Source organism: Fundulus heteroclitus, chromosome 5, assembly GCF_011125445.2.
Source record: "Fundulus heteroclitus isolate FHET01 chromosome 5, MU-UCD_Fhet_4.1, whole genome shotgun sequence".
Taxonomy (NCBI): domain Eukaryota; kingdom Metazoa; phylum Chordata; class Actinopteri; order Cyprinodontiformes; family Fundulidae; genus Fundulus; species Fundulus heteroclitus.
The window spans coordinates 4,437,496-4,451,696 of NC_046365.1; the positions used below are offsets into that span (position 1 = coordinate 4,437,496).

Below are 14,201 nucleotides of genomic sequence, written 5' to 3' on the forward strand. Positions count from 1 at the left end.
CTGCAGGCTGTGGCGCTAACTGTAGGATGCAAATGAACAAATGTCAGGGAAATCCAACAAGGACATCGAAGATGGGTGTGCACATTTCTTGAACAAGGTTGTTCCTTATTGTTCACTTGAATTCCTTGAACGATTTTGAAATGATGAACCTGAGCCTGGTTGAGTATTAAATACCACGTGTGGTTGTAATCCTGCAGTTTCTGATGAATTCAACAAACACAAAGCCAGGACTCAGCTTTCAGTCAATTCTCAACAAATATTTTTATTCATTTTTTAAGTTATATACAACAACAAATAGCCCTTCCCGCAGGAGGGACGCCTAAAATATCAGTCGACTTCTGCAGCAGGTAAATTTTACATTTCATGTTCTTGATGAGAAAACTTGGAAACCTTTCTGGAGGCTACTCATTTTGCACCTAAATTATGAAGTTACAGAGAAAGAAAAGGACTTAATCTCTCTTTAAATTAGAGTAACGATACTTGCTACTTGAAATTAAGTGGTTTCTTGATTTTCAATCCCCTTCAATTGTCCAGTTTTCCAATTTCCTGTTCTTTAACATAGTTAACCGCTCTGCAGAAAGCAACAGCAATTTGGTAATGAACATTGCCTTTTCCAGCATGACGAAGCACCAGGACACCCCCCAACATGATTAGCACGGCTCGAGAACCAGAACATTGACATTTTGGATCTGTGGCCAAGAAACTGCCCATATATTAATCTTAAAGACAGCTTCTTGGAGTTTTGCATAAACTTCCTAAAAGCCTTTTGGAAGTCCTGAGACCAAAATCACAATTCTTCCTGTCATGGGTGACTGTACTCATTTGAATCTGAACTCAGCTCTCATGATGGTTCTGGGATGTTATGTTCATGTTCAAAAATGAAACTGATGGTGGATCCGTATAAATAAAAATGACTTTTATTGTGTGAACAGAGAGAAGCAGATCTGCAGTCGCTGATGCAGAACAGGGATCACATTTGAACTAGAAGTGAGTGCTCCCTGACATGCGGTTCTGAGGTGCTTAAAGTTAATAAATGTGGATATTTTATTTTCATATTTTGTACATTTTATTATTTTTCTGGCGGTGTGCCTAAAGCTTGGCAGAGTTCTGACGTTCACATCAGAGAGCAGAAGTGTGACTTTCATCGCTCTCGCTGTTTGTGTGCCCTCTCAGTGCCATGCCGTTACTGGCTTTGTTTGATGTCTCCTCCTCATCAGCCCGTCTGTCCCACTGAGCCTTGTCTCTGTCCTCTGCTCGGCTTTCATCCCGATTCGCGTTACTCTGTAACATAAACAGCTGATCAGCCACCAGTTCAGAGATTTTGGCTAAACATTTTGAAGGTCGTAGGTATTTTATTTCTCACCAGCTGAGGGGTTTTAGAGTCATTCTGGTAATTGTAGTTCCTGAAATGTGACATAATGTCTCGGTTAAAACAATTGAACGCTTCTCGTGTTGAAATGTGCTGCAGACTGAGGAAGACTTACGTGTAACCTTCATCTCGGCGGCTGATGTGAAGGCTCTCTTGGTCAGGATCCCTTTGCTTCCCACTCTTCTTGAACCTGAAAATTTTTCCCCCCATTTTACTAGTTTTAAGTCATTGATCAAGAAAGAAAACCCACAACAGTCCCAGGCTCACCCATCTCACCTGACAACAAACACCACGGCAACAATCAATCCGATGAGGCTCAGGGCCAACAAAACCCCCAGAGCAATGACCAAAGCCTGGTTGGAGGTGGAGCTTGGAGACCCGGTCTCTACATCAAAATGTAGGCCGTCCCCAAACAACAGGGCCAGCTCCGCCTTCACATCAGCAGACTCACTCTGCAGTCTCCTGGAAAATCAAATGAATATTGTCATATAGCAGAAACATCTCCGGTTTGACAAGTCAGAGTATGACATCACAGTCTCAGATCAGATTGATAGTATTTTGTTGAAATTAATATGGGCCTGCTCCTGCTTATTTCTGAAGGCCCGTCTTACCCCGGTTTAAGATTTGATAGTAAAGAAGAAACAATTATCAGAGGCAAACATTTAAAATATGCATTTAAACCCCTTTAAATAATTTCATCGGAATTCCAAAGAGACAAAGAAAAACTTAAAAGCTTAGATTCAGTATGTTACCGACGTCCTTCTCCAAGCCATTGCAAGCTCTTTGTCTGCCCTCATTTTGGCAAACCCATCTTTTAACAGACTGACCAACCCCTCCCAATTAGTTTGGGGGTTATGGGGACAGACACTGTGGCTCCCAGTTATTTCTACTTCCAAAACAAGTAAGGCTGATTTAGCACCCAGATGTCCTATCACGGGTCAACCCAGATGACCTCAAGAACCATAAAACAGCTTTCAGACCTTAAAACAAACACCCTGTGAAGCTGTGCATGTTCTTCCCTCTGAGGGGCAACCCCCACCTTCTTCCAAGATACAGTTTAGGGACCAGAAGGTACCTCTTATTATTTTCCATAAAAATGCCTGATTAATATAACAACTAATGATATATTTCCATAACAATTTCAAAACCCCATTTATGACTCAAAGATTAATCTCCTACTTTGTGACTTCCTCAGCAGAAATGGCTTCCCCGCCGTCAATAGCAACAAAGCTGACCAAGGTCCTTGGAGACGCCCTCAGCGTTCGGGTTTCTTCTCCATCAGAGCTCCACACCTGGATTATGTTCACCACCCAGCCCAGAACTTTGCCTAAAGACCTGAAAGAAAGTAAATCTGCAATGTGACAACAGAAAGGGTTGATGTAGATCGGAAAGTGAACGGCATTTCTGCATGAACACACTTTTCCAGCTCTGGAACCTTCCTCTCCACAAAGTTAGCCGGCTGATTTAGAGAGATGATCGTCACGTCGCTGCTGCTCGCGCTGTCCTGAACTATAACCTGCGACAGAGCAGAGGGATTGCAAGGCTGTCACTGGATCAAACACACCCGGCATAAGTCACACTGATGACAGTATGATCATGCACATAAACAGAATACAGACCAATGGAACAGCAATAAAAGTCAATTCTGCCTCTCTTCTTCTCTTTTCACTGCTTCATGTTTTAAAAGGTTAAACCCGAATACTTAAACTCATCCACCTTCCGTACCATAACTGTCACCTTCTTTTCATCTGTCCATCACTAACCTTTAAAGGCACTTACCTTTATTGTTGCTTTAGCATGAAGTCCTTTGGGATCTGTAGCCTTCACCTCCAGTGTAACGGTTTGTCCACCCAGATCTGCTGCTGACACCACATACACCAGACCTGAGGATGGCTCCACGTCGAAGGAGGAGCTGTCTGCTGACAGACTGTAGACCAGAGCGCTATTGTCTCCAACATCGTGGTCCACGGCCTGAGGGTCGTATTCAATAAATGAGAATATGCATTCTGCTGAGGCTCATTTGTCAGATTAAAAGTAGCTTTTGAAAATAACCTCTAAGCAGGTATTTAACCTACTTTTCATTAAGACCACATTCCTGTGTTAGAAATCATTTTTAATCGGTCTGATGTAATATTCTGATCTTAAATGGGCAATAATGACACCTAGTGTTTCCAATCGAAACAACACACAAAACTGTGCCCGCAGTGTCGCACAGGATGTCAAGTCAAGAGAAACTAGGACCTTGCACAGCTAAATTCAGGATGACAAGTAAAGATGACTCATCCGAAGTAAGTGGTTGTGCAAATACTCTGTCATAAAATATCAGATGCTGCGCTCTCTTTTTGGCAACCCTTGCCACTCTCATATAATTGGCTCAGGGATCAGGAAGTGAACGCAGGGCTACAACTTGCACCGAAGTAGTTCCTCTAGATTTGAAAGGAGACAAATGTGACTAAGACATTGTTGTTGAAGAGGACCGATTGTTTATAGGAAATGTTACTTCCACAGATGAGATTGATTTTGCTTAACTTTATGGTAAATTTTATACTTATTGCCCCTTTAAAGTGGCGTTTTCATTAGATGTAAGTGGAAAATCCCCATAATTAACAGAAACCAAAGCGCCATTTCCACTACCCTTGTTAAACCGGTCCATGCCGAGCTCAGTCCGAGCTTGGATCAGTAAACCAAGCCGAGCTTGGTTCTGACGACCGTTTACACATCACGCTATCTCGGTTCCTTGGTTTCCTCGCCTCTTCCCGCCCGTAACATTCAGGAAGTTATGTTTGGTTATATTTCGTTGTTTGCGGAGAGTGAGGCGAAGACGGCAACTTTTGGTGAATTTACTTGAGAGAGTCGGCTTTTGGGAAGTGGATAAGACAAACAAACATCTAATAAGGATTTACAGACGTGGGAAACAATGGCAGACGCTGAGGTTCACCACACTGCTAAGCAGAATCATCACTGGAAATCGTGTGTCATGGTAGGGAAGCTAGTATTATTATGAATGTCTGAATGTCAGCTGACCGCGCGGAGATGACACGGTCTGCTCATGCGCTGTTTGTTATTAGAGAACCGGGCCAGGGAAAAACTGAGCTGAGCCCCTGGAATTGGGCTGCATTTAGCGCGGTCCGGTTGTGTCTGGCTCGGTTCAGTTCAGTTTGCGTTCCATTTACACTCAATGGTTATCTCGGTTACTGAGCTCGGACTGGCCTCGGAATGGTTAAAAAGGGTAGTGTAAATGGGGCAAAAGGCTTTAATAGAGAAGGAATAGAGAAGAGCAAATGATTAGGATTACTTCAAAATAAGAGAAACAACATGGACCACAATGCAGAACAGTATTACTGAATCTGATGGGGTTCTTTTAACCCGTTTAAATCATAAAGAACATTTTTGGACTGGGACTGAAAACTGATTTGTGGGGATGTGTGTCGGTTCTTCTAACTAGACCAAAACTATATGATGAACGTTCAATATGACGTCAAATTCAACGTCCATGTAGAGGTTAGGTAGGAGCCAAAAACAAAGCAGGGGTTTTGTAGCTTGAAATTTGTACAATACATGTGCGGCCCTTTTTTAATTCCTGGGCTGTTTGTGGATTAGCAGGTGTTCACATGACAAAGGGTGTGACACAAATGATGAGCTTCCTTCAGATTCCTGACAATGTGACATGAGTCACTGCAGCTTGATGACACATTAACCACGTAGCATTAATAGACTGATGGGAGGGTTAAAGGTCATAGTACACAACCTTGTGTTTATGACCACCACAGTAACTGTTGCTACAATCACAGGTCACTGCCGAGATAACCATGTTCAGTAGGACACTTTCCGACCAGTGGAGACGGGCGGGACCTGGACGTGTTTACCTTGACTTGGACGACTGGGGTTTTGTACGGGGCGATGCTGAACACCAAGGCTTCATAATCCTCTGAGGAGAACACCGGGGACTCATTCACATCCTTCACCTGAATTCTGACCTGAGAGAGGCAAAATGGCGGTTTGGTTTGCGTGAAAGCAACAACAACAACGAAGGTTTATAATCATAGCCGTGAGAAATGAAGATGGATACCAGCGCCACTGCGGATGTCGGGGGGGTCCGGGTGTCCACGGCCTCCACTTCCAGGATGTACCACTCCTGCTCCTCCTTGTCCAGCTCTTCTGTGGTCAAGATGTCCCCATCGCTGGTGATGGAGAACACGTCAGTGTGCGTTATGAGTCCGTAGGAGATCTCGTACAGGTCGCTTCCCGAGGAGGCGTGGACCCGCCCCACGGTTTCCCCCTTCGGCTGGTTCTCTGGCAGACTGAAGTTGTAAGAGGCCCTCTGAAAGCCCACGCCGTCTTCCAGACTGACAACCCTGATATTCACCGCCACACGAGCTGCAGGGTGAAACGGCAGATAGTTATTCAGTCTTCTGTAGAGTACCTCTACATCACTTCCACCTGTTTTACTCGGCATTCTCGGGCGGGAGGAGTTTAGAAGGTCTGCAGCCACAGCACCTCTGCCCCGCCTGCACTGATGTATACAATAATAAGAACATTTAAGCAAGTATTTTTGGAGAGGATGAAGCTGACCTGTGGAGTTGAGAGGAGGGCTGCCCTGATCTGTGGCCACAGCCATCAGTAGCAGCGTGATGTCTTCGGTGACATCAGCGAGGTCGGAGGTCAGTGTCACTTCTCCTGTTTGGTGGTTTAAGGCCAAAAATGACGAGTCTCCTTCAGAGAAACTTTAAGAACAAATAAACAGAGAAAGCCTGCTGGTTAGAACATGTGTCCGTTTGTTCGATATGAGACAGGCATAAGTGCAAGATTAGTTTATTAAGTGTGCGTGTTTAAGTGCTTGGTTTACAGGGCCTTGCAAAAGTATTCACAATCCTTAAAAAAATGTTGTTACACTGAAACCACAGACTTCACTATCTTATTTAGATTTTATGTGACAGACCAGCACAAAATGGTGGTCCCACATCCTAAACGTTTTTATGATGTGGGACAAAAATGTATTTACCCTCATCTGGCAACAGGATTTATCTGCTACGTTTTGTCTCTTACGTGGTTTATTGCGAATATTAAATCTGTCTTTTTAAGGCTTTCCTCTTGTCTTAAACAAGGGAAAGATTTGTTCTTCCACCTGAGTTGTGGATCTCTGCAGCTCCTCCAGAGTTACTACGGGCCCCTTCAGACCTTTTTCCCTGAGCTGTCTGCTGTGTACCGTGGTCCTCATGATGGTGGCTGTTCCCTAAAGTTCTCTAATTATCCTCAGAGGCCAGAAACAGGACAGCTGGATTTATTCTGACAATAAATGACACACCGGTGGAATCTGTTTCCTGATGAGGACATCTCTGAAGGCAACCGGTGGGGCTCAGCAGCAACTATAAAGGGGTCTGAGATGAAAGAGGGATGAATGCAATGCGTGTCACACCTTTCAGATTTGTATTTGTATAAAAGGATCTGAATGCTTTTATTCTCAGCAACACCATACTTTGTGTTGGCCGGTCACACAAAAGTCCGGCAAAATTCATTAAAAGTTTTTGGTTGTAAGGTGACACAGCACATCTGCCCAGGCAGCCTGTGGTGCGCTGAGCTTTGAGCGCACCTGTAGGTGATGAGCGAGTTGTTCCCGATGTCGCGGTCGGTGGCGCTCAGCGTCAGCAGCAGCTTCCCCTCCTCTGCGTCTTTCAGCAAGATGCTTCTTTCGTAGATGCTGGAGCTGAACTCGGGCCTGTTGTCGTTGACGTCCGTGAGGCTCACTCTGATGGTGGTGATGTTCTAGAACGCATGGTTTGACTTAATAGAGCGGTTTGCAAACAATGGTACTAAAGAGCTCTCTCTCCTGCTTATTTTGGGTTAAGCAACTTAATTTTAATGTATTCTCTAACTAAAGTCCTGCTGTTAGTCACTGTGGGTCTAACAGAACACAACGAATGGATTTTTCTCATGTGCAATGGCCAGATTCTGTTATTTAGTAATAAAACCACACGCTACAGACATTTGAAGGGAAAGAAAAGGGTCCGCTGCAGCTGTGTCTCACCTCTCTCTGTGGGCTGCCTTTGTCTGAGGCCTTCAGAACCAGGTCGTACATTTCTGTGCTCTCCCGATCCAGAGAACCTACAGCCAACAGCATCCCATCCTGCAAAGACATGACATAAATATCCACAAACCTGGCAACACGAACGTCATTCTCAATACAACTCTCTGGCTGTGTGCTGGTAGGGATCTCTCTGTGACTCTGCTTTTACTTTCCTAAACATGAACCCAGCCTGTGAGGCTCACCTCTCTGAAGCTGAAGAAGGGGTGCGGGGACATGAGGGAGACGGTGACCTTTCCATTGAGACCGATGTCTGCGTCTGTGGGCAGGATGGTGAAAATCTCTCCCGGTTTCTCCTTTGAATATTGCCCCTCAGGGAAGTGCAGGGGGTAAGGGATGTCCGGGAACTGCGGGGTGTTGTCGTTGTAGTCAAGGACGGCGACGTTGAGCTGAGCCGTGGCGCTCAGACCGTCGGTCGGCTGATCCACGGCGACCACCTGAAACAGGAAGGATTCGTGGCTCATACTTTACTGGAAAGTTAAACTGTTAATTGTTGTTGCTCCAAAGGCAAAAAAAGAAAAGAGTTTGTTGAAATACAAGAATAACATTTATTAGCCTGTGAACATTTCATGTTATCGGAGTAGGTGCAGCCGGTGGAAAGTTTATTGCCGTCGCTGGGTACATTTTCTTCTTCATCTAGTCACACTGGAAACAGAGCATAACAATAAAAGTTGACTACGCCAAGAGCTTTATGGATATACAGCTGCAATGATGAACATTTCTCTGTGCTTCATCCAAACCGGGCGAGGCAACACTGATCATTAACTGTTGCTGCAATCAACACAGTGGCCACGTCATCCACACCTCCTCTGGCCGGGAATCTTCTTCAATTGTAAAAATTGACTCGCATAAACCTGTTGATACTGAATAATTATGGCAGAAAAAGCGCATTCTCTTTCAGTTCAAGGGGTTTATATATTAAGGCATTATAAGAATGGTGTGTTTTTTATCACCAATCACTAAACCATAAACCAACGCTAAATTATACTAAGTACCTTCCTATGTACAGGTTAGCCCTTTATCAATTCCTACCAGAGACAAAGTTCTTGTTTGAATGTAAAGCATTTTAATTCCTAATCTGCCAGGAGTTAATCTTTCCTCTGCCTGTTGAATTTAAGAGGGAAACTTTCTACCAGCTGCTATTTTTCAAATATCTTGGAGTAACCTATCATCAGTGTGACAATCTCAGGGCAAGCAGGAGTTTGGACAGTTCTCTGCTCTTGAACATACAGATGTTCTAACTCATTGCCAAGAAAAGAAGGTACTGACCATGACCTTAGAGAAACAATTGTTGCTAGTTACTTGAAGCCGGTCATTGTACAGTGAGAACAAATATTTAAGCCAACAGAATAAACAAGAAGATGGAAAAACAGTAAAGTCAAACCATACAATGCTGGAGGAAATCCCAGTAAATCAGGAGCTCCATCTTAGACTCTACAGGCCTCAGATAGCATTTCAAAAAGAGCAACAGGACAATTAGAAGAAGAATGAACTATCATGGCTCGACAGGAGAAAGCGTCCTCTCTAAACTCAAAATGGCAGCGTGGCTGAAGATCACAAAGTTGACTCCCAATGATCCAGACCTCATGGACCATTTCCTTTGGGCAGATGGGACTGTCGTTGAGACGTTTCCCCTTAATGTCGGGCACCCAATGACAAACAAAGGCCTTGTAATGCCTTAGACAACATTTCATTTCATACATTAGGTTGAATTTGCATGTTATCCAAGCCATTACAAGGCCTTTGTTTGGGCAGTAGTATAAAGCTTGGTACTCCAGACTTTTTGAATTGAGAAAGCTTCCTGGAGAGGAAGCGAAACGTCTTCAACTACGGAAAACAAGTCCAGTTGTTTTGTTTTTAACTTTTTTTGGTTAGGCACCATGTTTTTTAAAAACCAAACAGCACATCAGCACCTCACATGCATGATCATCTGTCAAACACGGTGGCAGGGGGGGGGGGGGGGGGTCATGATTTGGGCTTGTTTTTCTGCCACATGACCGGAGGGCGCCTCGGATTCACTACGAACTGCTCTGTATACCAGTTAGACCTGACTGCTGAAGCTGGGCCCAAACCAGGTCAGACCACCTGATAAAGAAAGGTGGCCCAAAGGCCTCCACAACAATGTGAGTAGCTGAGAAAGTCACACAGTATATTTCCGCCTGCTGCTGATAAAGGTAGTTCTACAAGCTACTGAATCTCAGTGGTTTTCTATGCACTAAATCTTCACACACAGCATCTCCCCTTTAGCTCCAGAGTTGTTTGATAAACGACGAGTGTGGGTCTGTTCCCTGTTTTGGACAAGAGAAGGGATCTGGTCAAAGACCAGCTAATTTGTTTAAGTTATGGTATATATAACAATAAACGTGAAAGAATGTGTGCCTTGTTTTTTCCTGTGACGGTAGAAGCTGTCATCCACAACAATATACAGCAAAACACAGAAAATATGACTCTGTCGTAGAGAATGATAGCCCTCACCTGTAACATGTAGCTGTCCTGTGTCTCTCTGTCCAGAGCTGTGTCTCTCTTTAGCGAGACAAGCCCCTGTTTGTTAATTTCAAAAATATCGCTGGTGTAGAGGAAGTGACCGTTGGAGAATCCACCCTGAGCAGGAAGAAATGCTCGTTAATTAAACAGGACGGCTCAGAGTAAATGTAGTAATAGCTCCTTGTGGAAAATGCAGTGATCTGACAAACAGCAACAAACAACATCAACAAATCAATTCTTCATGTTGCCGCATACAGCTCCTCTGATTTTATGTTTTAAACTGAAACCTACCCAGCAGTATGTTACCTGCAACTCACTAATTAAAACAAACTCATTACACGTAATACAGAATTTCTGGAGAAAATGAAGCATCCCTGCTCAACCTGACCATGCCTTATCCTTTGCTACCTGCTGGAAACAATAAATCTATGACTGAATCCGAGAACCTGCTAAAAAAAAGAATAACAGTGCCACTTCACGATAAGACTCCCCTTATAGATGGCTAATAAATAGTTTATAGATATGTCATTAAGTAATCTGTAAACACTTTATAAGCCATTCATAAACGTTCACTATGCATTAATAAAGGGCAATCAAGGGACAAATCTCACTGGTTTCTTGTCAAATTGTGAGCCTAATCTGTTCAACTACATATTTCATGTATAGTTGCTTATATCAAACATTTCAGACTAAGTTACTACCTTGTAAGCACACCTCAGTCAGATTTATCTTTTTCTCGCCCTTAATGCACAGTAAGCACTTTATTAGCCATCTATAAGGGTAGCCATTTTGTACAGTGGTTCTGGAATAACCACTAAATAGTGGGATAATGCAGCCCACAGCAGTCCTATTAATCATCATGCTGTGAAACTTACCTCATCTATGTCAGTGACCTCCAGCGTCACGATGGATGCACCACTGGCCAGGTTCTCAAAGACCGCCACATTGTAGATTTCCTGACTGAACTTAGGAGGGTTATTGTTGACGTCCTTCACCTTCACCACCACAGAGCCATTTCCAGCCAACGAGGGCGTCCCTCCATCCGAGGCCCGGACGCTTAGCGTGAACACTTTGACCTCGCTGTAGTTCAGAGGCTGCACCAGCCTCAGGATCCCGCTGGAGGCCTCCAACTCAAACACTGCGGGCTCAGAAGAAGGGCTTTGCTGGGAAATGCTGTAGGTGACTCTCCCATTTACACCTTCATCGGGATCTTCAGCTGTTAAGGTGAGAAGGCTTGTACCCACTGGCTCAGTCTCTGAGACTTCCAGCTGATACTGCGGCTCAGAGAACTTTGGGACGTTGTCGTTGACGTCGGTCACCTGGAGCAGTAGCGTGGCAGTGGCGGACCTGGCAGGACGGCCCTGATCTTCAGCCACCACCAACAGCTCGTACTCCGCGGTGGTCTCCCTGTCGAGCTCAGCGGCCAAACTTACCATCCCGGACACGGGGTCGATAAAGAACCGCCCCTCCCCTCCTCTCAGCGAGTATCTGATCTCCTTGTTAAAGCCGCTGTCTTTGTCTGTGGCTGGAACCCGGGTGATGTTGGATCCCACCTCTGCATCCTCTGGGACGGGCTTGGTGACAGAACTGGAGGCGAAAACAGGGCTGTTGTCGTTGATGTCAGTGACTCGGACCTCCACCACTGCAGTGTCCCCGGTGACACCATCACTGATGGAGATTTCCACTGAGTAGTTGTGTGGCGCCTCATCACGGTCGAGCTTCACTTTGGTTTTGACTTCGCCAGCGGGGGAGATGGAGAACTTGTCGGCTTCTTTTGTAACCGCAAAGGTCACAGAATCAGGAGGTATTGCAAGGAAGCTGGCCTGAAAGCAACAAGGTTGCAGTTGTGATGCTACACAGATTTGACATTTGCCAACGAATGAGGATTCAAAACACAATTTGAATTCTGACTAACCTAGTAAAGGTTTTACCACAAAAAAATTATTTTATTGAGATTTTGAGTAACGAGCTTCTACCCTGAGTGGTAGAAGGAAAACGTATTATTATTCTCCTAACCCTAAATAACATGCAGAGCCACCGATGGCCTCCAGAAGTCACCTAAATTTTGGCCTACATGTAAAACACTGTGTGGAGGCTCATCACTGTCAACACTCCCTCCCCAGGTCAAACTTGGTGGTGGCAGCATTATGCTGTGGGTGCTTTTTCTCAGCAGTGACAATAAACTGGTAGGAGTTGATGGGAAGATACAGCATATGGAGGTAAAATGAGGCCAGAGCATGAACCCATCAGGAGGCTGCAAAGATCTTGACAGATACACAGCCAGAGCTAAAATGGATTTCCAGATGTCTATGTTCGCCACCCGATTTACCTGTATGAAGGTGTTTTCTGGTGGGCTTATTGGACAGGTTCGTCATATTGCTTAATATATAAATAATGTAACTTGAACTTTTGTTGGTTTTATATCACTTAAAATATGAATCCTTTTGCAAGGCGTTGCAGTATTTGATTTACCTTCAGAACCAGAGTTCCTGGATCCTGCTCCTCTTGCACAGCAACTTGGTAGAGTTTTTGTACAAACTGAGGCTTTGAGTTCCCGGGAGCACGGACAAACACCTGTGCCGAGGTGGAACGGGAGATGCTTCCTCCTGGACGAGACATGGAGATGGATCAAAATTCAACTGAGAGGGAGTTTAGGTTTTTTTGTTACTGTCATCTCAGACACATTTGTTCTGAACAAATAGATGTCAAGGTAAGGTCAGGGAGGCAGAAAGCTTTCCCATCATTGGGAAGTGAAGTGCTGACCCAGAGTTAAACTCTTTCATGCATCATTGATCCACTGATTTATGACTGGATGCAGCAACACTTTTATGAAAACGTTTATGAAAATTTGATAACAAGGTTTAAGTACATGAGGCAAACGTGCTGAAGGTTTTATGACACAAAGTGCATGCAGATTAACGTGTTAGACTCAGTTTGAAGGTCTAATCTACTTAGTCAACGTTGTGGGATGAGTTTTAGATTAATGCACATGCTGAACATTTATTGCTCTGAGTGTTGGATCTGATTGGCTTGATTGTCTCTGCGTGCTCCAGAAACCGATTGGACCCTACCGTCTCTGGCTGTGATGTAGAGAGGGAACTCCAACACTCTGTTTTCCTCCAGGGGAATGGTTTTAGCCAGTCTGATCTCTCCAGTGCTAGAGTTGAGGGAGAAGTAGCCGTCGCTGTTCCCGAACTCAATGGAATAGTGGATCTCCCCGTTTTTTCCAGCGTCTGCATCTTCTGCCTCAACCTTAGAGTCAAATGTAAAAAAAAAAAATACTTTATAGACATTGTAGCAGGTAATCCATCAAATGTTCAGTTGACGCATATTTCAAAATATGTTTGATGAATTGAATGAATATAGGAGCCTTAATGGAACAACTAAAGCACAAGTATGCGAGGCTGTTTGACTCCATCACCTTGACAACCAGCATTCCCACTGTCTGATTTCCAAACACAGACCCTTCGTACTTGCTGCTGCTGAATATTGGGCTGTTGTCGTTCTCATCCAGGAGGTTAATAGTGACTTGAGCTGTTGCGCTGTGTTTGGGCTCATTTGTCTCCTTTGCTTCAATCTTCATATCGAAAGAAAAAAGTTATTTTAGTCACTAAAAGCTGCATTTAAAAACCATTATGTCCTCAGCTGAGCTTTGACTGAGGGCTTATGATTGATGCAAAATTCTCTGAAATACCTGAAATACGAACGCCTCGGTGACTTCTCGGTCCAGAACCTCAGGGTTCATCACTCGGACCGTCCCATCAGGGCTGATGGAGAAAAAGGATGTTTCTGGAAGAATTTGAAGGGTTCCAACAAATCCTCCCTGTGGAATGATTGATAAGAAAGGGAAAAGAATGAAATCATAAGCTTTTCTTTATTATTCGGGTGATTAGACATGTGCAAAAAGCGGTTTTGGTGTCTCAGCGGTGCAGGCAGTGAAACCCACCTGGTCCAAGTCGGTGACGGCAGCTTTGAACACCACAGTCTCAGCCGGGGAGTTTTCCAGAAGGCTCACAGTGTAGTCAGACTGGTCAAACTCTGGCGCGTTGTCGTTCACATCTTCCACTGTGACGGACACAACGGCGTCGGCGGTCTTCAGAGAGTCATCTGTCTGGGCCGCCTGCAGACACACACAATCAGCTTTAGTACACACTGGGCTGGTTCCATCCATACGTCACAGTCACATCCAATTCATGTTTGTTTAATTTTTTTATTGTGAAATAGTTTCTACTATATACGTATGCATTTTATTAGTAATAATCCTGT

At 44.4% G+C, this 14,201-nt stretch overlaps 1 protein-coding gene across 1 annotated transcript; it reads right to left on the reverse strand.

The window, feature by feature from the left end:
- Positions 1–891: 891 nt before the first annotated feature.
- LOC118563089 (protocadherin gamma-B2-like) lies at positions 892–7,471 on the reverse strand. The gene is made up of 12 exons (XM_036136749.1): positions 7,395–7,471; positions 6,960–7,132; positions 5,942–6,093; positions 5,439–5,746; positions 5,236–5,346; positions 3,149–3,340; positions 2,788–2,885; positions 2,549–2,704; positions 1,646–1,831; positions 1,485–1,559; positions 1,364–1,403; positions 892–1,281 (listed from the first exon to the last, which is right to left on the reverse strand). Exons 1-12 carry the CDS (start codon positions 7,443–7,445, stop codon positions 1,120–1,122), a joined length of 1,704 nt encoding a protein of 567 aa, XP_035992642.1. The 5' UTR covers positions 7,446–7,471; the 3' UTR covers positions 892–1,119.
- Positions 7,472–14,201: the final 6,730 nt, after the last annotated feature.

Bases quoted from the DNA above. Each gene is read 5' to 3' on its own strand.
- LOC118563089 (XM_036136749.1), bottom strand. From the start codon at position 7,445: ATGTACGACCTGGTTCTGAAGGCCTCAGACAAAGGCAGCCCACAGAGA. The intron at 5,747-5,941 runs GTCAGCTTCATC...TTCACCCTGCAG, and splicing joins CCCTCCTCTCAACTCCACAG to CTCGTGTGGCGGTGAATATC. The intron at 5,347-5,438 runs GTATCCATCTTC...TGCCTCTCTCAG, and splicing joins CGACATCCGCAGTGGCGCTG to GTCAGAATTCAGGTGAAGGA.